Below are 22801 nucleotides of genomic sequence, written 5' to 3'. Positions count from 1 at the left end.
AACTAGGCAGACCCCACCTTTTTGCAGCTTAATTCAGACGACTTTCCAACAGCGAATCGTCCGATCCTCTCCTTTAGACCACCTCATCCTCTCTTTCTTTTCTCTCCCTACTCTCCCCTCTCCGTGCGTGCCTATTTTGCCATCTGATCTGTAGGCGGCTCAGACGGATGCGAGGCAATGGAGCGTCTCGTGGGGCAGCTGGCTTCGTTTGCAGGCGGCCCGAGCAGCCACTTGGGCTCCCAGCTTGATATTTCGTGCGTGTCTCCGCCATGCTTGATATTAGCAGTTGATTCATATACAGCTGTTACCGAGGAAAGCAAAAACTAACATGTCATTTTGTCTTTGCAGACCTGTTTTCCTCCAAGCCTCCTTCGTCCTTCTCGCTTCTCTCCTTTGCGGCCTCATCGTCCGAGCAGGCGCCGCCTTCGCTTATGCGTCCTGGGAGTCCGATTCCCGATGGTACCTCGTGTATCCGCCAACGCTGCCCGACAAGGGAACGACCGTCAAGCAGACCGGCATAAGGATCCCCGGAAGCTCAGCCATTCAATGCTACGCGCCCGCTACGGGACAGTTCCTCGGCGCCGTCGAAGCCACCACCGAAGATGGCATCGACAAGGCAATTGCTGCCGCGGCAGAGGTGCAAAAGAAATGGGCCAATACGACCTTTGAGCAGCGCAAAGCCGTGCTGCGGTCGCTCTTGAAGTATGTCATGGACAATGCCGAGCAGATTTGCAACATCGCCGGCCTGGACAGCGGCAAGACCATGGTGGACGCCCAGCTGGGTGAGATCCTCGTCACCGTCGAGAAGATCCAGTGGACGCTCACCCACGGCGAAAAGGCCCTCCGACCGTCCCGCAGACCGACCAACCTGCTCATGGCATATAAACGCAACACGGTGCACTACGAGCCTCTGGGCGTGGTGGCCGCGCTGGTCAGCTGGAACTATCCCTTCCACAACCTGATGGGCCCCATCATCAGCGCGATATTCAGCGGCAACGGCATCGTGGTCAAGGTGTCTGAACAGACGGCCTGGTCAAGCAGCTACTTCCTCGACATCGCCCGCGGCGCCCTCAGCGTCCACGGCCACGACCCCGAGCTTGTTCAGATGGTGGCTTGCTGGCCGGAGACTGCTGGCCACTTGACGTCTCACCCTGGCATCAGCCACATCACCTTCATCGGCTCTCAGACCGTCGCCCACCACGTTGCCGCCAGCGCCGCCAAGAGCCTCACGCCCGTCGTCGCCGAGCTGGGAGGCAAAGATCCCTTCATTGTTCTCGAGTCCGCCGGAGGCAGGAAAGACGGCGACCTCCCTCGTATCCGCGACATCATCCTCAGGGGCACCTTTCAAGCTGCCGGCCAGAACTGCATCGGCATTGAACGTGTCATCTCCTCAGGCGCCGTCTACGACCGTCTCATCGAAATGCTAGAGCCCCGTGTCAAGGCCATCCGCCTCGGCCCCGATGCAGACATGGGCGCCATGATCTCCGACGCCTCCTTCACCCGCCTCGAAGAGCTCATCGCAGAGGCCGTCTCTCAGGGCGCCCGCCTCCTCGCCGGTGGCAAACGCTACGCCCACCCAGACCACCCCAAAGGCCACTACTTCCAGCCCACGCTCCTTGTCGACGTCACCCCCTCCATGCGCATCGCCCAGAACGAATGCTTCGCCCCCGTCCTCACCATGCTGCGTGCAAAGTCCTCCTCCGCAGAGGACATCCTCGCCGTCGCCAACGCCCCCGACTTCGGCCTCGGTGCCTCCGTCCACGGCTCAGAGCGCGATCCCGCCCTGCAGCCCATCGTCCGCGGTCTCAAGGCCGGCATGGTCGCCGTCAACGACTTCGCCGCCTACTACGCCGTCCAGCTCCCCTTTGGCGGCGTCGCTGGCTCTGGCTACGGCCGCTTCGCGGGCGAGGAAGGACTCCGCGGCCTGTGCAACATCAAGGCCGTCTGCGAGGACCGCTTCGGCTGGCTGGGTGTCAAGACTGCCATTCCTCCCCCCGTGCAGTACCCTATCGCGAGCCAGGATCGTTCTTGGCGATTTACTCAGGGCGTCGTGGAGGTGGGATACGGTGCGTCGGCTAGAAAATTCGCTGGTGTGACTAAAATCTTGAAGAATATGTGAGCGTATCGTATAATAGAATAGATGTCTGACTTACTTGGCTTTATTGGAAGATGAGGTGGTGCGATTCAGCGAGAAAAGCGGAATCGCAGGCAATTCATGTATATTTATCACCCAATGTTAATTTGTAATCATAATGGACGCATTCATCACCTAAGCAGCACCCAGCTATATCAGCAAATGCCAGTTGCTACCAGTTCTCTGTTCGCTACTAGTTTTATTGCTCGAAATCACTTTATCAATAGCTCGTAAAGTCAATAGTAGCAAATTTCAGGTTGAATTATCATAGCTAATCTACCTATTCTTGATAAACCTTCAAGATACTCTGATGATTCAGCTATGATTCCCTGTTAACCTTGTTAAAAATCCTTATCCCTAGTATTGTCCGTTTGCCCTAGTTATAACCCTCAAATTGTTCAGAAAGAAAAGACTCTGTCGTAGTAGTTCGGTAATTACGAAGTAAGATATACGCTCACCACGTACCCGTAGCAGCTGGCTGAGCAGCTTCGGTTCCCCAAGTGCCTCCAGAAGCAGTATCATCAGAGGCTCCCTGGTTCCAGCCATCGCCAGAGTTGACAGCTTCGCCATCACCAGCTCCATCGTTTGCTCCGGAGCCGCCCCAAGCGCCGCCAGAATCACCATGGCCGCTGTCATCTCCATTCCAGCCTCCAGCCTCAGCACCATCAGCCTCGCAGCTGCCAGCACCTGCAACATCGTTGGGATCGAAATCAGACTCGGTTTCAAACTTCACCTTGGATCCGCTGGCCCAATTTTCTGGGACATACGCCTGAAGGAAGTCGGGTATATCCTGATTGGTTTCTAGCAGAGTCCTAGTGAGGACGCTTGCAAGGGGCTCATCACGTTCAGTGAAGAAGGAAGTCGCAACACCTCGGTGGCCAATGCGACCGGTACGACCTAGACAGAGGGTTAGCCATTGCCATAAAAATATTTGACTAGGGACTGAGGAGCTAATATCAGGAAGTCAAAGCGTACCAATTCGATGAGTATACTCTTCAATACCGCCATATTCCATCGATGGCAGGTCATAGTTTATGACGTGCATAACGTTGCGGACATCAATGCCGCGGGCTGTCACTCCAGTCGCGACGAGAATGGGGGCTTGGCCGGATCTGAAAGCTCGCATAGCGGCTTCTCGTTCAACCTGTGTGCGGTCACTATGGATGGAAGTGACTGGTAGTTTCATATTGAACAAAAAGTCGTCAAGTGTATCGGCAGCTTGACGGCTATTGACAAAGATGATGGTGCGAACACCATTCATCTCTTCAAGGAGAGTCAGAAGAGTTTCATTCTTCGTTTCTCGGCTAACTTCGATGATCATCTGCTTTATATTCTCTGTGGTGCTGCCGGCTCGACCAACTCGGAAGCGCACATGAGAATCACACAAGTACTTCTTTGCGAGGTCTCGCGCAGCCTTAGGAAAGGTGGCAGAGAAAAGACCATAGTAGACATTGCCCACGTCTTGTTCTATATAATGAACAGTTTGTTAGCGATCAGCGAGCTATGGAGACTAGCATCTCGAAGAAAAAGAAAAAGAGAGAGAAAAATCCTTACCTGCGCCAGAGAGGATGGCCTGAAGTTCACTCTCCCAGTCATCATTGAGCATCTCATCAGCCTCATCGATGATCATGTACTTCAAGCGGCGAAGAGACAAGACCTCAGGACGTCCAATGAAGTCCTTAAGGCGACCAGGAGTTCCGATCAAGATATCACAGCCTCGGGAAAGAAGGCCGCTTTGTTCGCGGACAGGAACTCCTCCGTACACAACGCATGGCCGGAGCATGGATCGGTAACATAGCTTTCGAGCCTCGTTGAAGATCTGCACTGCCAATTCCCGAGTAGGGACTACCACAACCACAAGTGGCTCGGCAATTACATTATCAATTCCCTCTTGGAATCTGGCAGGATTGGGTCGGGGAGCTCCTAGCTTCTTTGCTTTACCCATGAGCTTGCTGAGAATTGGGATCAAATAAGCAGCAGTCTTTCCAGAGCCTTGGGTCACGTTAGATAATCAAGTTCAATAATAGAAATGATATGTAGGTACTTACCAGTCTGAGCGACGCCGATCACGTCGTAGCCCTGGAGGATGGCTGGGATAGTGAATTTCTGGATTGGGGTTGGAACTTCGTATCCACAGAGCTCAATGTTCTTTAGCATGACCGGATGAATTCCGGCGTCGGCGAAAGTCTTGATATACTCAATTCTCTGTGGTCCTTCCTGGATGACCTCAATTTGCTCGATCCTTGTTTGATTAGCATTATTCCTGAGTAAGGGATTGAGAACAAACTTGGAGAAGTCGAGACCGGTCTGGCGATCACGGCGAGACTCAGGATCACCAAACAGTTCCACCTCCAGTTCTTCGAAAGCAGGGCCGACGTCTCCATATTCGTCCTTCCACTGGTAAACTCTAGCATTGCCGTCCCAAGTAGAAGCTGTTTCAGCTTCGGCTATTGCAGTGTAGTCGAAGGCTGTGCGCTCGACCCAGCCAGTGGGAGCAGGCTGATCCCCAGTTTCCGCGACCGATGCGTCTTCTGGAACCGCCATCTTGCAAATCAAGATGATGCTGAGTTGATCGAGAAGTTGGAAGCACTAGTACCTTGTTAGACTGGTGACCCAATCTGGAAATGAAGCTCTGCGAAGAGAAGTGATGGAGGACGTGAGTCTTGTGTTAGGAAGGCTGTGAGAGAGTACTGAATACTAGCTCAGGAAAAAGTGAAAGGCCACTTGACAGGAATCTCCTAAGGAGATGAACTGCCTTGATGACAACTACCAACGGCGTGGCGAATCCCAAATGGGCGGAGCAGAGTAGTTGCAAGAGAACTGACAAATGCAAGGCAGCTCAGAAGAGAGTGATGTATATATGAGGCTACAAAACGATGGTAGGATCAGAGAAAAGAAATCTCGGGTCTGAAGATGCTTGGGAAGGATGGACGAGATGGCCAAGAGATGAAAATACCTGCCCTGGCGAGATGATATCTCAAACGTCAAGCACTGATGCAACAGTGCCTCTTCACTTGAAGGATCAAGAAGTGCTGGCAAAATGACGAACCTGTTTGACAGCGTGCGGCATTGGAGAAAAGAAGAGGGAGGGGGGAGGGAGGGAAAGAAGAAGAGAGAGGTGGGAGATGTTGAAATAGCTGAGAGGAAGCGGCTGCACGTGCACCGGGGAGCTTCCTCAGGATCAAAATAAACCTCTAGACATTCAGTAACTTTCGGTGAGCCACATGCACTAGTATATGTGCTTCGGGGCGAGCAAAAGGCCTATAGATGGGAAGAAAAGAGAAGATTAGGGGAGAAGAGCGCCTAGACGAGGAGGATAATCCGCTATAAAGCCTCGATGGGGAATTCCACCTGTCACACAGCTGCGCAAATAAAATTGAGTAACCGTAGTGATATCTCTTTTTGGATTTTCTAATGAGTAAAAATATACACAGTCTAAGTCTCAAACTTGATCATTTCGAGCTGCATACCACATCCATGCATTAGGAGGCTGTGTTGACGGGAAGCTGCACAATCTCTCAGTCAACAAATAGGTAAATAGGATATAATAAAATAATACACTGCCAAAAATACCGCATTATATCTTTTTATTAGAATATTAACTTGTGCTGTCCCCCGGTAATAGCTGCGGCCGAAGGAGAGGCAGCTGAGCTCTCCGATCATAGAGATGGAGATGCCAAAAAGTACATTTACTTCCAATATATCCTCCGACTGTGGAGGAAAAAAAGAAAAAGAAAAAGAAAGAAAGAAATTAGACTATAATATCAGGAATGATAATAATTTGTTTTCATTTACCCTTTCTATACACGGCTGCTGCAGAATTGTAGAGTATCCTGGCTGCGATATGGCTTTGCTTGCTTCCACCGATGTCGGGTAAGCATATTATTCATATTGTGCCAACCAAAAGCAGAGTTGGAAGCCAAATGCGTGCTCCAGTTTGGCCTACCCATATTTTTCCAGAATCAACAGTGTTGTTATACCCATTGCATGAATAATACAACAAGCCTTGCTATAAAATGGGACTTGTTTTTCAGCGCCCCAATTTCGTTTTCCAGCAGACCAGCCTTGGCCTAACGAGGCAGTCAGTCCATATAAAAGAAGTATTTAGCAACTATATAACACTTGAAGCAGTAGGAGCAGTTGAAGAAGATTAAAACAGCTGTAGTTTCGAGACATTAGCTACAGCTGGGGTGCTGAATAATAATTTCCTATATCATACGCCGTGAATATATGTGTGTGCGCCAGAGGCCAAGAAAAAAGAGAGAAGAAGAAGAAGCATTCCTTTGTGAGCTTTGCTTCTAATAGAGATTATTACAGAGGGTATCAGCCAATATTCTTTACCACAGATCCAATAAGTATTGGTCAGTGATCAGTTCTGAAGCAGTATAGTCTCGCATCCTATCCGTCAATACTTGATCAAGTTCAGTAGCTGCTCTACCTACTGCTCCGCCCTCCTTCTTCGCTCTCTCGATACCCTTTGAAATGGGATCCAAGAACTTCCGGGATAAAACTTCCTGCCTTGCTTCTCGAGTTGTGTGCATCTCGTTCGCTTCGTCTCGCGTCCCTCCAAAGAGGTTCAGGTATTCAAAGGCATGTGGATCGCGAGGTATTCTGTAAAGGTTGTCCCAGTAATCTTGACGACTGGGAATAACAGGGATAACCGGCTTCATCCCTATCTGGATGAACCTGGACAATAATGACATCTGGCGTGCGAGGACCTGGGCGCCCTTTGCTTGAGGTCCCGTCCTTGGAGCCGATGTCCATCCGGCCGCTGATGATGATGGAGACCAGCCCATAATAACGCAGAATGTGGTCAAAGTTTTGAACCATCCACCAGGGATGCCGACAAGGTCGTCATCAGCCACATCAAGAAGCCACTCCAAAAATCCAAGTGAATCGTTGCTAATATCAGCCGAGAGATGGGTCATGCCAGCGCGAATGAATGTGATGGCTTCCCTAGTGCTGTGCTTTGCTTCGTCTTTTGGAAGTGCTTGAAGGAGCTTTAGCAGCTGGCTCCGAGCTGGTGTTGATCTATCTGAGATGAGAGGGAGAACTTTGGAGAGGATGTTGTTCGTCCCAACGGGGTTGACTGGAGGTTGTGAGGAGAGTTGGCTGGTGAGGTAAGCCAAGGCATCGCGGCGCTGTTTATCATTCTTTGAGGATGAAGCTAGAGAAAGATTATGCTTGAATTGTTGAACAACGTCTGGAGCAGCAGTTGATAATGACTGCTGGTTCATTACAATTGCTAATGGTCGTCGGTATTAGGCTTTTGCATTGTGAAAGAGTTTAGCAAGCTGTCATACCTCTGGATTTGAAGCTGGTATCTGTGAAGTTCGAAGCCTTGGGAGCAGTTTTGCCTACTTTATACTTGGGTTTCTACCCAGCTATGAGTAAATTGGCATTCGGGTGGATAGGGCATATAAGAGGCTTTACCTGAAAATCCTTCTTCTTCTCCTTCTTCTTTTTGGCGCTGGAACCCATCTTGACAGCGATTTATTGGAGCAATTATACGATGATAAAGATTTTGAGGAATAAAAAAAAGTTGTAAATTATACTTGAGCTGTCTTCAGTCTAGTCCAATGAGGTCTCATGCACTTCAGTAATGATTGATTTTTTTGTTGAGCTGCAGATTCCAGATGCCGCTGGTGGGTCTATAAATTTTGGCGGTGGCGCATGGCAGAATTGTAATGTGCCGCGACCGAGCTACGTCAATGAACCGCTCGCATAGTGGCACCCTGAGGAGAGCTACTGGATATGAACGTCTTGGTCGCATTTACCGACATCTAGAATTCTTTTTAAAAAAAAAAATCCTGTTTTTATTCCCCCACGTTACATCTCCAAAGGGTAGCGCACGCGCAATTAGCAGCGAAATGTCAGAAAACCCTACGGTACGAGAAGCTCCAAATTCCGCTACATATTCCCTCGATATGCGACTCTAGCTAATGGGCGGTTCCAGGCAAACGGGCACGACGCCCTCGAGGAGAAACTTGGTCGCCTAGTTAGGAAACCTGGCGTCAAGGCAAGCATGGTCTTGGACAGAGCAAGCGGCGCAATCCTCAAGACAAGCGGCCAGATCGACGCGCTCCAGACGGCGAAAGCGCGAAACGCGTCGACGGCCGCCTCCTTTTCCAACGATGCGCCCGCAGCGGAGGAAGGCGAGTCGCAAGGCATCGAGGAGTTTGCGGAGATGATCTGGAATTTCGTGAACAGCTCCGGACAGCTGGTGCAAGATGTGGACGGAGAGGTACGCACGACCCTTGTTGCGACGCTTCCCCTCTCAGCCCCCTTTTTTTGATCGTCTACAATTTTGCGTGATCACAAGGAGACTAACTTGGGTTGTAGGATGAATTAAAGCTGCTCCGATTGCGAACGAAACGGCAGGAGATTGTCATAGTGCCCGACCAAAAGTACCTGCTCATAGTTATCCACGATACTCAACCGGCTTGAAGCATTCCTTCTTCTTTCTTTTGATATACGGCGGGTCATAAAAGGGGCTACATTATAATATATAATACAGAGGCGAACAACGATATAGAAGGCAAAGGAAGAGGCGCCTGCCAAAGAGGCACATGGTGCTTCAGCATATGCAGAGTTGGAATTACGAAAGAAACGCAGAGACGGCCGTTTAACTCCGCAATTGCACGAGTAACCACCAGGGGAAAGGGAGATTTGGCATGGTCCTTATTTTTTTTTTTTTTAATGAAGCATAGCTACACGGCGCACAGGATGGCGAAATGATACCCCCAGGAAAACGTTAATGCCTATCGAAACACGTGCGTAAATGATATTACAACAGGTACCGAGCTGTTGCCTGGCGTGACAAGATATTCCTGCGGACCATCCGCTTTTCTCACATTGTGCGGCATCTTTTTTTTTTCCTCTTTTATATCTTGGTGCGTCTCCTACAAATGTATGCATCTGTGGTGTTGGTCGATTGAAACAAAAAACAGCAAGCGCCGTCTTGTCTACTCCAGTACTATCCACTGCTGGCACCACCACTACCTACTATGGGCGATGCCTTGCTTTTGTGTGCAGATGCTGCTCAGCCCGCTACATATCAGAGGATAAGAAACACGCAGGGCTTGGCGCTCGGCTGCGATTCAGAGTAATTTCGTTTTCGCGGCCGCGCGGCCTCGGTGATCCGGAGAAGTGGCAGGAACCAAAGAATAGGATAGAGTTATCAATCTAAAGGAACTTTGATAACCCTTTTTTTTTTTTTTTGCCCCCCTTGAATTCTTGGCTTTGTGATGTTCGGGGGTAGGCGCAAGAGGTTTTGGGTGTCGTTCATGCGAGGGACCTCCTTCTGCAGCACAATGCCAAGAACCAAATACCTCCCAACGCACTGCATGCAGCCGCCAGTCTCAGACGATGACTCTGGGCAGATGTGAAAGACCATTGAAGATGACCGTACATGTACATCCGGAATACATGCAACCACTCCCAGTCAGACTCAATTTTCTTTCGCGCAAGCCCTGCATCATATGCTGTCGCTTCGCTGCAGTACGACCATGGTCATGCTACGGCGACAGTAGAATGCGCCCATTTCCGGCGCCATCCATCCCCTAGAGTCTCTCTACTGTCGCCTTTGGTACCACCGCAAAAACGGATGACTGGTGATGTATCATACGAGAGGGCAGACTCTCCCGCCCAGGGGCTCGCGACAGGCCCGGCCCGGCCAATCAGCTGCCGGCTGCTGCAGGCGGCTTGGAGTGACAAACAGCCAGTCCAGCGCAGATCTGGACGAGGCGAGAATGAGCGCTGATTGCCGATCCCAGCACGCCAGATGGGCTCAGATTGACCAGGAGCGAAAAGCCCCATTAATTACGGCGTTAGGGAGCTCGAAATGCTATGCCGCATTGCGTGCCGCTGAAATTGAGTGCTGAAGCGCTCTGAAGGCGCAGTGCAGTTCAGGGGGGACGGACCCCGGTCCGCCGAGGAGGCCATTGCACGGCCCCATTCCACGGCCGTAACGCGAGCACCGGCTAGTGCAACTGCTAGGCGGTTTGGGGGCCCGTTTTCTGCTTCTGCTGCCACTCGTCCAGTCACTGTACAGGCAGCTGCACTGGGTTGGGGTGGGTGGCATTCGCTTGGAGATTGACATTCAGGCAGCCGATCACCAGTATGGCTTTGTACGTACAAGTACCGGGTACGAGAGGACTTGTTGCGCCAGCTGCTATTTACAGTTACGCCTGCCTATTTGTAAAATGCGGGGGAATCTAGGGACCTGCCGATAGACCGGTGACTTCAATATGACAGTGACAATAACAAGAGGGTGGCGAGCAATGACACGGCACGCGACCCTGCTTTGATTTCGACATGCAGCGCAGTCTTGCCAAAACCCAGGCGGCGAATTGCAACCAGCTGCATCTGCAAGCCGTACGAACTGTTTTCATCACGGACACCGCGGCGAGCCATTCAGCATCCTGGTAGCGGCCCCCCACGCCCCCAACCTCGGCTGCTTGACAAGCAAATCAAAACAAATCAAAACAGCGAGAGGGAGGCAAAAGCAGCGCAAAAGCAGCAATTGTCACGGGCTGCTGCTCTGCTCTGTAATTGTCCGTAGGAGCAAACCACAGACGGCTACAGTAACACCCCCCTGAAAGCCTGGGGCGTTGCAGTGCAAGTAAGCTTCAAATGTCTCATTACAGTGCCCTTGTTTTGCTGCTAACAAGCCACCTGACCACCATTTCCGAGAATAGCGCTGTCTCTCCTGGCTGGAGCAGTCCCTTGGGCTGGTCCCTTGTCTCTGCGTGAAGCTGTGGTTGGTGGTGCCCCGCTGCTGATGGCCAACTCTCCGCAGCTAAATTAGGCGTGCTAACTGAACCCGGAGATCCGGCGAGATCGAACCATCTTCAGTGCCATTTTTGCTCTGCCGTCGACTTGCTTCTCTTAATTTTTCCTTCTGTCAATTCTCCTTCGCCGAGGGTCCAGCGAGCTTTCACCGAAAAATAAATACAATCTCAAAAGTGCTTGTTGCTACCGGCTAATGCATCCTCCATCGAACCCAACTAGGTAACGCCCACCAATCCTTAGAAGAGATGCAAGCAGCGGCCTCGACCCAATTCCTCAGTGACGATGACGTTGAGAAACTCTTTTCTGGAGCTCCCCAGTATTTCGCCCGCAGCGAGAGCCACTTCCCCGGCGCGCCTCATCCCAGCGTAGCCTTTCCGTTTGACGAGGAATTGGAGATCCGGGATTTGACTGACCATGTCCAAATCGAAGCCAAGGCCTGGCGGGGCGTCACTGTGTGGCCTCACTTGACGAGGGACGCCAACCATGACCCCGAGGCCAAGCAAGAGGTCGAAGATACGCGCAAGGCGCATTTCCATGTGCGGTGCTGTGAGCGACCCAACATGCTGAGCATGCAGGGGCTGGAGAAGGGCACCATGGGCTACCAGGCTGCTCTCGAACTGGCCGTCAGCGACTCACTCGAAGAGGAGCAGTTTGGCTTTGAAAGCCTCGGCACCAAGGCTCGTGCCGTCGTTGAAGCTCGCGAGCGTATGTTGTCTCATGATGGCTGGCTACACCGTCTTCCTCAAGGAGAGCTGCTGGATCGGCTCAGACGCAATGGTGAAATCTACCGCAACAACGATTTTGGCAAGAAGCCTTCGAAAGAAACCTACAACGACCTGTTCCACGTCTTGATGAGACCAAATAAAATCCCCCGGTTGACAAAAAAGACCCCCACAGCCTTCCCAACCAGATCAGTGCCATCCTCAGGTGCATGGGAGCCCCCAATGTCTGGATTGACCTGTCGCATGTCGAATGGCGTGTTCGACTAGGCCAGATTCTCTGGGGCAAACCGCATGGTGACGAGTTGGACGACAGCACCGCAATTGTTGATGCAGAGAGCTCTGCCGAGAGGGCAGAAGAGAAGTATTGGCTACTAATGCAGATTTTGGTTTCTTCCGAGTTGCTCATCCGCCTGGACGCAATTACTGACGGTGAGGAGTATGGAGCGGCCCATTTCAGAGCCATTGACGTTGTTCAGTTCGAGAGGGCCGCAAACGCTTCTGTGAAATGGTCTCTGCTTTTGGCTCGTAGCTGGCTGAATAACATTGAAATCTTGCGAGAGGACTATGGCTCTTTAGCAGCACGGCCGGAACCTCGTCGTGGAAGCAGCGGCGCTGCTCCCGGCTGGCTGGCGTCTCTGGCCAGCAAGATTTCTTTCCACGACCAACACAAGCATGGAAACCGACCCCCATCACCACCTCATTTTTACACCATTCGAGGGAGATACGGCCAACGCCAGGTCGAGGGCCTAACTCACTTTGCGCGAAAACTCATGTGGCCAGGCATCGACGGCTACGAGAGACGTATATCGGAAAAGGTACAGAGGTTGGCTGCGCCGTCGTCATTGCTGCAGCCCCCGACGCCGACGCCCTACAAGAAAGAGCCCGAGCAGGATTCGTATTTTGGGGCCTGGGATGTTACGTGCCAGCGCGGACATCACAAGGAGCGAGCCCGGGCTAGGCGGCGTCGAATGGCGGCAGCGCTCCACGAGTCTGGCTGGCTTTCCAAGTCCTATGTCTTTGGGCTCATGATGCCTGGGGATGCTGTGAGCCACTTTTTGATGGCAACTCTGCTTGAGAACGACAGCGAGGCTCTTTCGCGAATAGGGTCGTTTGCCAATTTGAGCAGCGGCTTCGTCTACCACGATAAGAGTTTCTGGAGTACATCTTGCATTGTCGGTAGAGTTCTAGCCGCTGGCAAAGGATCTGCCGAATGTATGGGGTGGATTTCGACAGATATCATCCCCGAGGGAGTGACCGAGGGGTGGATCAGTATTGATGTTCATGATGTTGCCTGTGAGTTACTACTCCCATCGTCGAGGCCTGCCTACCCTTTTACTGACTATCAGCCAGCCGACCTTTCGCAGCTGGGGAAGAAGGCTAGAATTTGGGGCAAGAAACGAGTCGAGCGCGAGTCTTATATCCTTGGTAACGGCAATGAAGAGTCGATTTCTCCCGCAGACTTTATAATCCCTCACGAGAACAACTACACACCCGCTCCGCCGGGCGTGTTTGTCGAACTACAGTCGCTGGAGCTCGATACGCCAGTGGCAGAGTGTGTCCATCCGACACCTCTCGCGGAGATTATCGTGACCCCCATTCACGAGAACCACAGGGCTCCGGATCTGTTGTCGTATCCTGCCAAGATCAACTTTTTTGTGTCAATCGAGGGAGAGAAGACTGAGACGGTTACCTTTTCGCTGCTGTACGACATTAACTTTGTCACCGCACACCCGTGCTCCCCGTCTTCACGGGTCAGGGTCCTCAAGTCTCCTTCCAGCCCGACGCTGCAGCAGATTGACTTTACCGGCTCCAACACGCTGGGCGCCGGGTCTCGGTCGATGTATCGAGCAGGTAAGCATTTTGTTACACTGGATAATTCTGATAATTTTCGGTATGCTAATGAAACCGGCAGGCCACCCACTGCACAAATATTATAATTACACAGTTATCCACATCTCGGAGCTTTTGCGAAGACGAGATGCCGAGCTATCGGACCTCCTTACACCCCCTGGCGGGCAAGCCGCTCAGAATCAAGTGCTGGTGGTTGATTGCATTACCAATTTCTCTTCGGTGCCGCAGTCACCAGTTGCCGACCGCTCGGAGTCGCCTGGCTCTTCGCCTATTGAGCGTAAGGGAAGCTTCTCAGCAGCGGCGAAGATGCACTTTGAATCTCGAAAACGGCAGTTTGGCTCCGACATGGAGATCCTCATCCGGGCTCTGTGCTCTCAGAAAGGATGGAATGCCATCATTAGCAGGAGGAAGCGGGGATGTCTAGCCTGCGCAATCCGCGAGGCCGGTGCTCTGGGTTGGAAACTTATTATCAGAGTACCATGAGATGGAAATTTGGCGTTTTTGAAAAAGGCATCAGGAAAAGCCTTGGGGGCACAAAAAAAGGAGATTCCAACTCATAATGGAACAAAAGAAAAAAATACCCTTATTTTACGGAGTTGACTTGGCGATGGCGGGAATTTTTCGCAATCCGGAGCGTTTTTGCAGGGCCTGCTCTGGAAGTTTTTTTTTTGTTTTTTTTTTTTATGTTGAGCGAGCAAGCGCAATTTTGTTGTATGATAGTTAGCATCTTTGTAATCGTTGGGTTATTAACCGAGATTCGCAGGAGCGATTCTTGCAAAGATGAGAGAGCCTTGAGACCGACTGGGAGAGTCTTTTTTGCAGCTCGACTCGGCCATCAGAACATGAAAGGAACCGATATAATTTTGCCTTGATGTTTTTTTTACTCCTCCTTTCAATCGTCGTGAATTTCCGGAGCAAAACGTGCTGATAGACCTGGGCCCAGAGCCTGAGGTCGAAAAAGCTGCGGAGCGGCTCACCCACATTACGCTAAGCCCAGCTGGGGAGTTCATTGGAAGCTAAGCTACTCCGTGAATTCCTCCGCATTGCCTCGTGGCCACACATTGGCGCATCCCCATCAGCCTCGCATTCGCCAATCTGTCGCCTTGAGCATCTTCAGCAGATTCTATTAACGACCATAATCATGGCGCCCAACACCAAGGACATGCGACGGCCCGACCTGAGTACGTTGCTGTTCCGCAATGCCTCTGTCTCTCCTCTCCTCTCCTCTCCCCGCGCAGCCGCAGCCTGGCGATCTCTCCTCGTCGATCTGCTGCTTGCACCGTCTACATGCCATTGTGTTCTTAGCTGCTTGACAGGGCTATAGCTAACTTGTTTGGATGTAAAATCTAGTCGTCCCGTATCAGGAACCGAGCGTCAAGGGCGATGTTACGGATTTCTCGTCTACGCTTTCGTCAACGCTGCCTATGGCGGCTATGTTTATGCGAAACAAGTTTGTTGGATGGTACGAGATTTACCCTGCGATATATACATAATATGATGGAAAATGAACGCTTGGATGAATGAAGAAAGAAGAAGGAATAAGGTGCTGACGTATCGCGTGGGATTCTAGGATTGCGGTCGTGTTTTCTATCCAGACCTGGCTGGGAGAGAGCGAGGATAGCCAGAAGAGCGGTGGCACTCCTGGTTACTTTTCCGTTGGCATGTCAGGTACGGTTTTCCCCTTCGCAGATCGTTGGAGATGGGACGTTCAACAGTTGCTAACGATGTGGGAAATTGTAGTCATGGCTTTGGCGGTGACATATCTGCCTTTGTTCATTCCTCCTCCCGGTGCGAAGACGACTCCCCCGCCCCCGGTACCGCTGCAGTAGAAGAGATTTTTTGGACGCTAGAGCAGGGTGAGAAGAGAGATTTGTGGTGGTAATGAGAGTGTGGATGATGATGGGACACCGACGGAGATTGAGAATACCCGGTTGTGCCCATTTGGAGGAGTCCTTGTGGTAAAATAAAAACAGGTTGGAGGGGACTTGTGGTCAGCTACGAAGCTTGTTTGATAATGTGTCATCTATGTTGAAGTATATACAAAATAATCTGGACAATAATACGGCGACTCATATCTTGTTGTATCAACGTTGCGGATAGGGGTAGATGCCTGGAGGGACCAGCGCTTTGACGCTTTTGAGTCTATAATACGGAGTACACACACTTGGCAAGGCTGCACCAGTTTAAGAGCATGTGATCAACAACGCTCAATTGGCAATGGCATTTCAGCCTCGCGAAATCAGACACGGCATTGTTTTAGCCTTACAAACACCCCCCCCCCCCCAATGGCTGCTAATACTACTGTATGTATGTAATGCTCAGCGCTTACCAAGGCCGGTACGCGATTGGCCCCGACGCTACGGGGTAACGGACCAGGTCCCTGAAACTGCACTTGACACGAGAAACGTCGGGGGGGGGGAAAGCATCAACTCCTAGAAATCGCTTTTTTTTCTCTCTCGTCGCTTCATTCTTCTCCTTTCATTATCTTTGCTTCAATCATTGCCTTGCCTGTCATATACTATCCTTTGAGCTGTGCTTTTTGTGTCTGCGGCTGCATATTCTCTCATACTTGCTACTCAAGCTTGCTTAATTACTTTGCGCAATCTCGCAACTAACACACGAGACCAAATCTCATTCTCTTTTTTCCACGATAAGAAACAAATACACCTTTGTGCTCAAATCAAGATGCAGACGGCCTTCTTCTTCGCCCTGCTTTCAACGGCAGTCTCCTTCGCCGCAGCCAGCATCGTCATCACGCCGGTGTTTGAGGACCAGATTGTGCAGAAGCAGCCTGGAGATTGCTTCTTCGGTGTGGTGACACCTCAGGGATGCGCGTATGTTTCTTGTCACGTCTTTCTTGTCTTTTTTTTTAGACATGCTACCTACAATTTCATGACATGGTTATACATCTTTATGAAGGATTTTCGGGAGGCTAACTTTTTTTTTTTTGTAGACCCCAGAGAGGATGAGCTGCAATGCACCCTTTTCGCAGAATCAACACACATACACACATACAACTACGAGGCATAGTCTCACCCATGCGTCGATATATACCTACACCCGTCGTTAGGCACGGGCACGATTTCAATCCCAGCGTCTTTTTTTTTTTTTATTAATAGTGACTTGCTGCCTCGCTGTGCGAAGCTAAAGTCACCTTTTTGAGAGGCGGATAATTACTGCTATGGCGTTTTATTGGCGGAAAAAAGACGAGGCATCACGACAGCGAGTTTCGTTGATTGCCTATCCTGGAGTTTTTTTTTTTTTTTTTTTTTCTCTTTCTTATTATACCGTGATATACACATGTTGAATCAGTTGCTATACCTAAGAATCAAGAGTATAGAAGGATCTTGTTGAAAGTAGATCCAGATACCCAATTATAACATGTATGGATTTCTCACTCATTTCTATCGTATTAGTTGTAACTACCCCTACATAGTCGACATAGTGACATGCAGCCAGCTGCCCAAGTACCTTTTTCTCTGCTTTTGCAGTGGAAAAGTAACAGGTCAATTATAAAAACTAATCAAAGTCAAAGTATATTTCTTTTTTTTTTTTTTTTAAAAAAAAAAATAAAAAACTTCAATTCCATCATGTTTAAACTGGCAAGTTTAGTAGAGAGCCCATCTCCATCACAGAACAAACCACAATCCTCAACCAACTCACAACTCATAGCGCGCATTTCATATCACACAAGGTACCAACAAAAATGATACTGAAAAATCAACCTGAAAAAGGAAATCTCATCAAAATTTCTCATTTCGGACAACCCCCTGCCCCTGCTCAGCGCCAACGATAACACACACAAAAAAAAAAAGAGCCCCTTGTCCACAGTTCCCACCTTGTAGCGTCCGACACTGGTGCAGCCCCTTAGGTCCTGCGCTCTGAAACCGCTGGGTTACGGTAAATTAGCCCTTGCTCGCAAAGTCTTTCCCCTTATGTCTTTGACCATTACCTAGTAGTTACTGTGCACCATTTACAGGCAGCAGTAATAGTAGCATGTCCTCTTTGGGCTTTCATATTGTATCGTCAATGCCACACTGAGTTGGCAGTGGATGGATGTGGCAGTTAGCAATGCAGCTGTCCAGCTATCCAACTTAAGATGCTCTTCAAAGTTCAGAGTTAGTTAGTCGTTCTCACGTTGCAAAGGACACAAGAAATGATTTTAAGCGGTATAAATTCGATCCACTGTATACAAGTATACTCACTATTCCTAACAATCCAATAAGCTACATATCATGTCGCAGACAAATAAATAAAAGAAAAAATCTCCTTCCTCCCTGATCTTCCCGCGATTGGGACTGTAGATAGGCTTAGTCCGAACACCGACTTACAGCCCAATAATGTTTTCTATCTCCGTACGTATCTCATAACATCTCATGATGATGCTGAAAGAGCAGCAACGCAAGCAGGGATCTGGTTGTTGCAGTCACCGACAGAAACGCCGTTGATTGCCTTGCTGTTCACAGCATTGGCGCACAAGTTGTTCTGAATGTCACAGGCTCTTTGGCTGGCAGCAGCCTTGGTCGTGAAAGTGTTGCCCTGAACCTCAAAAGGTCTGTCAGTGTTGCCAGACTGGGTGACGGGGGGAGCAGCAATGCCTCCCAGAGCAGTTCCAGCAGTGGCACCACCGGCTCCAGAGGCAGCATTGGAAACAGCAGAAGTAGCAGCAGCAGCATTTCCAGCAGCGACGCTGGTAGCAGCCTCAGCATTCTTGCCCTTGCCACCCTTGCCACCCTTGCGTCCACCTCGGCCACGGCCCTCACCGCCCTGTCCTTTCTGACCGTTCTGACCGTTCTGTCCAGTCTGTCCGTTGTTCTGGCCCTGGCCGTTCTGGCCCTGACCGTTCTGACCATTCTGACCGTTCTGTCCAGTTTGAACGCTGCCAGTGCCGGCGTTGTTTGTGGAACTAGCACCGTTTTGACCCTGACCGTTCTGACCATTGTTCTGGCCCTGACCGTTCTGACCGTTGTTGTTGGCATTGTTGCCGTTCTGGCCGTTGTTGTTGCCGTTCTGGCCGTTGTTGTTGCCGTTGTTGCCGTTGTTGTTGCCGTTGTTGCCGTTGTTGTTGCCGTTGTTGCCGTTGTTGTTGCCGTTGTTGCCGTTGTTGTTGCCGTTGTTGCCGTTGTTGTTACCATTGTTGCCGTTGTCGCTAACAGTGAAGCGGACACAGTCATCCTGAGCACCACGCTGAGCCACAGGCATCAGCACAGGCTGGTGGTTGGCAGCAGCAGACATGGAGCAGAGACGGTAGTTACCGGCAGGCAGACCATCGGTAACAGTGGCAGAAAGCAGACCCTGGCCGTTACCAGCATCGTTGATACCCTTGAAGAAGACAAACTTCTGAGGGTCAAGGGGCTGAGTAGGGTTCTGGGAGTTGCCAGTGGTCTGGACAGTAACGTGGGTGTGGCCAATAATGTTACCGCTTCCATCAACATCCTGAGGAGCCGAGTAGTATGTGCTGGTGGCGTTGGTGAAAGTACCAGGGGCAAAGTTGATCATTTGCACCTGGATATTGAAAGTCTTATTGGAGGCAATGGTGTCACCGTTCTGGGGGTTCACGAAAACAGATGAAACCATGTTGTTGACGGAAGGAATGTTACCCATGGGGATACCGTTGCAAGAGCCAGTCTTGACTTGCGCACCGTTGGTGAGAGTCTTGCCCTGACAAAAGTTGATGAAGTTGGTATTGTCACTGTACATTGATTAGCCATTATCCAATAATAGATTAAATCTAGTGATATACTCACGTAGCTGAGGCAGCCTGGCCCTCGCCACCAGGGTTGTTACCATTCTGCTGGGAACCAGTCTGAACAAGGTTGGAGTCCAGCGTCAAGCTACCGCTGCCGGCATTGTTTGTGTTACCGCCCTGGTTACCGCCCTGGTTACCGCCTTGGTTACCGCCTTGGTTACCACCGTTGTTGCCATTGTTGCCCTGATTACCACCCCTGTTACCACCACGGCGTCGTTCTAAAGTGCGGCCAAATGGAGATCGGCGCTCGATGGAAGCAGCGTCAGCCAGAACAGCGAGGCCGACAAGGCCGGTAAGAACATTCTTAAGTTGCATATTGAAAGATGTAAAGAGAAATATTTAAAAAAAGAGGAGTAGAAAAAAAAGCTTGGGATTTGAAATTTTAGGGATTGGTACCAGACCAGAGTCGAAAAGAGAGAAAAAGAAGTGTCACAGACACAAGGAAAGAAGAGAATGAACGAAAGAGAAGGCGAACGACCAGGTCGCTTAAAGGATTAAGGAAAATGAATGGTTGGAGGATGAGGAGAAGAGAAAGAGAAACAACAGAGGGGGAAGCGAGGCCATTATAGCTTCGAGACGCCAAGGCCATTGGCGTCAATGCAAACCGCAGATACGGAGTCGAAACAAGACATCGGGAAGCCGGCACGACTAGGGATTTGGAATAGTGGCGCCTCAGTTCCAGAAACAGAACGGGGAAGCCATCCACTTTCATGAACGGGTGCGGTTCCATGAGCCTCAGACGGTTCACAACAGATCCGAGAGGCAAGACCAGGGCCAGAGACCGGGGGTCGCTTTTGGCTTACAGGCTGCCCTGGAGCCGGGGTTGGGATCGGAGCGAATAGGACGGCGGCCTAGAATGGCAATTCAAGGATGCAATTCCCATATTGACGGCGCGGTGCAACCAAGTGCGACGGCATTAGCGCTGTCTAAAGAGTCGGGGCTCGAAACAGCCTCCGAGAAGGTCTAACCGCCTCTCCACGCAGGTACCAGAGATCTGCTGGGGCACGAAAGGCCAGGGGTTTTTTTGGCTGATGGAGCTCGCTCAATCCATTGTTTCTACTTGCACTTTGGCCTCCGTACTAGATCCTGGGTCTTGTGCTAGGGCAGTACGGGGTACCTGGTAGATTGGCTGTGAGCAGACTGATATAGAAGAGCTGGAAAAATAGGGATGATGGAAGTCAAAGTTCTATCGTACCGTTGCCATACCGCTGTGATTTGTCCTACAGGCAACAGACAAAGCAGTGCCTTTGTACAGTAGACGGCCATGCCACAATGCCTCCCGCAGTGCTCGCGTGAGCCCGGAATTAGAGTTATTTCTCCAGGGTCTTCAGGCGCCGTGGCAGCTCGGCAGCCAGAGAGTCGAGGCCGTAGCTGAGATGAACAGACCCCGGCGCTGTCGCAGATTAAAGTACGGATGCCACTGATGCGGCTTCAGGCGTCTCGGGGGCGGGTGTGGCCAATCAGGAGGCCAGATCGGCAGCCTCCATGTGGCGCTTCGCGTTTCGGTTGTAGGCGACAGGGAGAGCTCCCAGTCACTAGCTGTTTGAGGGGCTGTGCTCTGCTTTGCTGATTTCGAGGGTAATACAGATGAAGCAAGAGCAACGATGTTGAAGAATTGCTGAGATCAACAAGCTGCTGGTTAGGGTATGGCTGAACAGTTGATCCGAAGCAACAGCACGTGGCTACTGCAGCCGGAGCAGGACTTTGCGAAAGGACGATACAGCACATTTACAGTGGACATGTCATTATAGCCGCAGCATACCTACCTAGGTAGGTTCCTAGCTTGTAATCTACAGAGTGCATATTATGATGTGTTCAATGTTAAATAGCTATCAGTAGTTTCTCTTCCATACAAGTCTGATGAATGTATTGTTTTGCTAAGATACGATGTAAACACAGATGTATATCATAAATAGGAGCATTGGATACCTAGTTCGCCAAGGCTGGCTTGCAGCAGCAAGATCGATGTTCACATCCACAATCGTCCCGCCTCCCGCCTCCCTGCAGGCTCCTAATCGTCATCAATTACCCAACATAGGTAGCTATGAGTGAAAGCCAGGCATGTTGATACAGCCGCCCTCAAGCGGCTTCCTACATGCGGTAATCCATGGACGTGCGCAACAATGTACACCTACGAAACATCCAGAAGTGGAACTCTGGCGGTTGGTTTAGGCTTCCCTCGTCCGAAGAACAAAGCCAAGCATTGCGGGCCTGGCATTTCTGGACCTCTCTATTGCCTGCATATACCGCACCAAAGCCGCATTGCTTGGCGCCCTGTGTTGTACTTGTATGATATGGGTCGTCTCGTAGCCAGTAGATTGCAGATGGGCACTGCAATGCATCGGCACCGGGTGGCCCAGATCCAGGGCCGCATTGACGTGGACGTCCATTGTGATTAGCAGTCATTTCCAGAGTGGTTGCGCTTGGCTTTGATAATCAAACTGCAAGATTACAGCGGTGGCCTAGTAGGTATGTTCAAGCAATCGCCCTACGCGAGGCACAATCAGGGGTCGCCGCGAAGAAGATTGGCCCTTGAAATCCGTCCATCTCATGTTGATGAATCCCGCCTCAGCTGAATGCCGCACACCCATCTGTTAGCTGAGCTGGCTATACTAGGTCCCTACTCCGTATGACAGATATTTCCAAGATGCGGTAGGGATTATGTTTCATTTCCAATACTATCTGTCAGAATCGTAGAAAGAGGTGGTGGCCAAAGGACCTCCAACTCGGCAAATCGGAACAATAACCCCAGCTCTCCCAACTCCTTTCAAGGTTGTTCATCTCCTCTGCACGGTCACTTTGGCGTGCTTATATCCGGCAAAGTGCCAAGGCCCAGCTCCGCTCGACACGTTTGTGACAAGTCCCTTTCGTTTCTTCGTATCGAGGCAAAAGGAATAATGGCCGTGAAACTTCAGGGGGGCTGTGCATAGGCGCAAAGGACAGAGGAGGAATAGGTGAAGGATGAAGATATCTCGAAGAGGCCCACAGTGCCGTTTGCCGGTCGTGAAACACCTCCTTGGCGCTCGCTAAACGCCATCTGAAACAGGCTCTGTGGCCCAAAACAGCGCGCGCCGCTTGTGACTGACAGCTTCGAGGAACATTTGGTCCCGGTCTCATCTTCTTGGCAAAGGACGTCATAGGGCACAAGAAGCGTGGTCGAATTGGCGCTTTTTGGGCCTAAACGTTGCCGTCTTCCGTGCGCGGGAGTCGAGGCTTTGGTGGTGGCCGCCTCGCGTACCCTGGAACGAAACAGGAGGTGGGAAAGGGAAGCGCACGAAGCAGAGGCAATTAATCAGAGAAACATTTTGTCTTGGCAATTCCGAATCTAGGCACTAGATTGGATTAAATTGCTGTTTTGGGCTTGAGATTTGGAATCCAATGATTTGGAAGACATTTGAATAATACCGTCTTGAGTAGAGTGTATTCGAATAATATAGACTTGAGCAAACACAGCCATGCAAGACCAAAGAAAACTTACCATGCCCACCAGTTCAAATTTCGTTTACTAAACAGCTGCACACGAAAGTAAACTTTTGAAATTGACTTAAAATA

General features: G+C 50.6%; 10 protein-coding genes across 10 annotated transcripts; 6 read left to right on the top strand and 4 right to left on the bottom strand.

Annotated features, from left to right (window-relative positions):
* The first annotated feature begins 79 nt into the window (after positions 1-79).
* Positions 80-2365, top strand: TrAFT101_002538 (uncharacterized protein). The gene is made up of 2 exons (XM_024902326.2): positions 80-254; positions 349-2365. The coding sequence occupies exons 1-2, from the start codon at positions 178-180 to the stop codon at positions 2117-2119; spliced, it is 1848 nt and encodes a 615-aa protein (XP_024763649.1). The 5' UTR covers positions 80-177; the 3' UTR covers positions 2120-2365.
* A 223-nt stretch (positions 2366-2588) lies between these two features.
* Positions 2589-5613, bottom strand: TrAFT101_002537 (uncharacterized protein; the record flags this gene model as incomplete). The annotated part of the gene is made up of 5 exons (XM_066126636.1): positions 2589-3031; positions 3110-3601; positions 3689-4126; positions 4183-4723; positions 5605-5613. The coding sequence occupies 5 exons, from the start codon at positions 5611-5613 to the stop codon at positions 2589-2591; spliced, it is 1923 nt and encodes a 640-aa protein (XP_065982740.1).
* Positions 5614-5928: 315 nt separating this feature from the next.
* TrAFT101_002536 (uncharacterized protein) lies at positions 5929-7732 on the bottom strand. Its single transcript, XM_024904972.2, has 3 exons — positions 7568-7732; positions 7438-7510; positions 5929-7379 (listed from the first exon to the last, which is right to left on the bottom strand). Exons 1-3 carry the CDS (start codon positions 7613-7615, stop codon positions 6472-6474), a joined length of 1029 nt encoding a protein of 342 aa, XP_024763647.1. The 5' UTR covers positions 7616-7732; the 3' UTR covers positions 5929-6471.
* Positions 7733-7846: 114 nt separating this feature from the next.
* TrAFT101_002535 (uncharacterized protein) lies at positions 7847-9412 on the top strand. The gene is made up of 3 exons (XM_024909478.2): positions 7847-8022; positions 8091-8378; positions 8477-9412. Exons 1-3 carry the CDS (start codon positions 8005-8007, stop codon positions 8579-8581), a joined length of 411 nt encoding a protein of 136 aa, XP_024763646.1. The 5' UTR covers positions 7847-8004; the 3' UTR covers positions 8582-9412.
* Positions 9413-11172: 1760 nt separating this feature from the next.
* TrAFT101_002534 (uncharacterized protein) lies at positions 11173-11916 on the top strand (the record flags this gene model as incomplete). The annotated part of the gene is made up of 1 exon (XM_066126635.1): positions 11173-11916. The coding sequence occupies one exon, from the start codon at positions 11173-11175 to the stop codon at positions 11914-11916; it is 744 nt and encodes a 247-aa protein (XP_065982739.1).
* Positions 11917-12023: 107 nt separating this feature from the next.
* TrAFT101_002533 (uncharacterized protein) lies at positions 12024-13983 on the top strand (the record flags this gene model as incomplete). Its single annotated transcript, XM_024899397.2, has 3 exons — positions 12024-12942; positions 13000-13500; positions 13562-13983. 3 exons carry the CDS (start codon positions 12024-12026, stop codon positions 13981-13983), a joined length of 1842 nt encoding a protein of 613 aa, XP_024763645.2.
* Positions 13984-14641: 658 nt separating this feature from the next.
* On the top strand, positions 14642-15329 carry TrAFT101_002532 (uncharacterized protein; the record flags this gene model as incomplete). The annotated part of the gene is made up of 4 exons (XM_024903419.1): positions 14642-14681; positions 14851-14962; positions 15071-15168; positions 15241-15329. 4 exons carry the CDS (start codon positions 14642-14644, stop codon positions 15327-15329), a joined length of 339 nt encoding a protein of 112 aa, XP_024763644.1.
* Positions 15330-15933: 604 nt separating this feature from the next.
* On the top strand, positions 15934-17009 carry TrAFT101_002531 (uncharacterized protein). Its single transcript, XM_024901739.2, has 2 exons — positions 15934-16334; positions 16454-17009. Exons 1-2 carry the CDS (start codon positions 16186-16188, stop codon positions 16467-16469), a joined length of 165 nt encoding a protein of 54 aa, XP_024763643.1. The 5' UTR covers positions 15934-16185; the 3' UTR covers positions 16470-17009.
* An 865-nt stretch (positions 17010-17874) lies between these two features.
* TrAFT101_002530 (uncharacterized protein) lies at positions 17875-19564 on the bottom strand (the record flags this gene model as incomplete). Its single annotated transcript, XM_024903418.2, has 2 exons — positions 17875-19192; positions 19248-19564. 2 exons carry the CDS (start codon positions 19562-19564, stop codon positions 17875-17877), a joined length of 1635 nt encoding a protein of 544 aa, XP_024763642.2.
* Positions 19565-19631: 67 nt separating this feature from the next.
* On the bottom strand, positions 19632-19979 carry TrAFT101_002529 (uncharacterized protein; the record flags this gene model as incomplete). The annotated part of the gene is made up of 1 exon (XM_066126634.1): positions 19632-19979. One exon carries the CDS (start codon positions 19977-19979, stop codon positions 19632-19634), a length of 348 nt encoding a protein of 115 aa, XP_065982738.1.
* Between the last annotated feature and the right edge of the window lie 2822 nt (positions 19980-22801).

Source organism: Trichoderma asperellum, chromosome 2 (genome assembly GCF_020647865.1).
Source record: "Trichoderma asperellum chromosome 2, complete sequence".
Lineage (NCBI taxonomy): Eukaryota > Fungi > Ascomycota > Sordariomycetes > Hypocreales > Hypocreaceae > Trichoderma > Trichoderma asperellum.
This window is presented reverse-complemented; position numbering and strand designations above follow the sequence as displayed.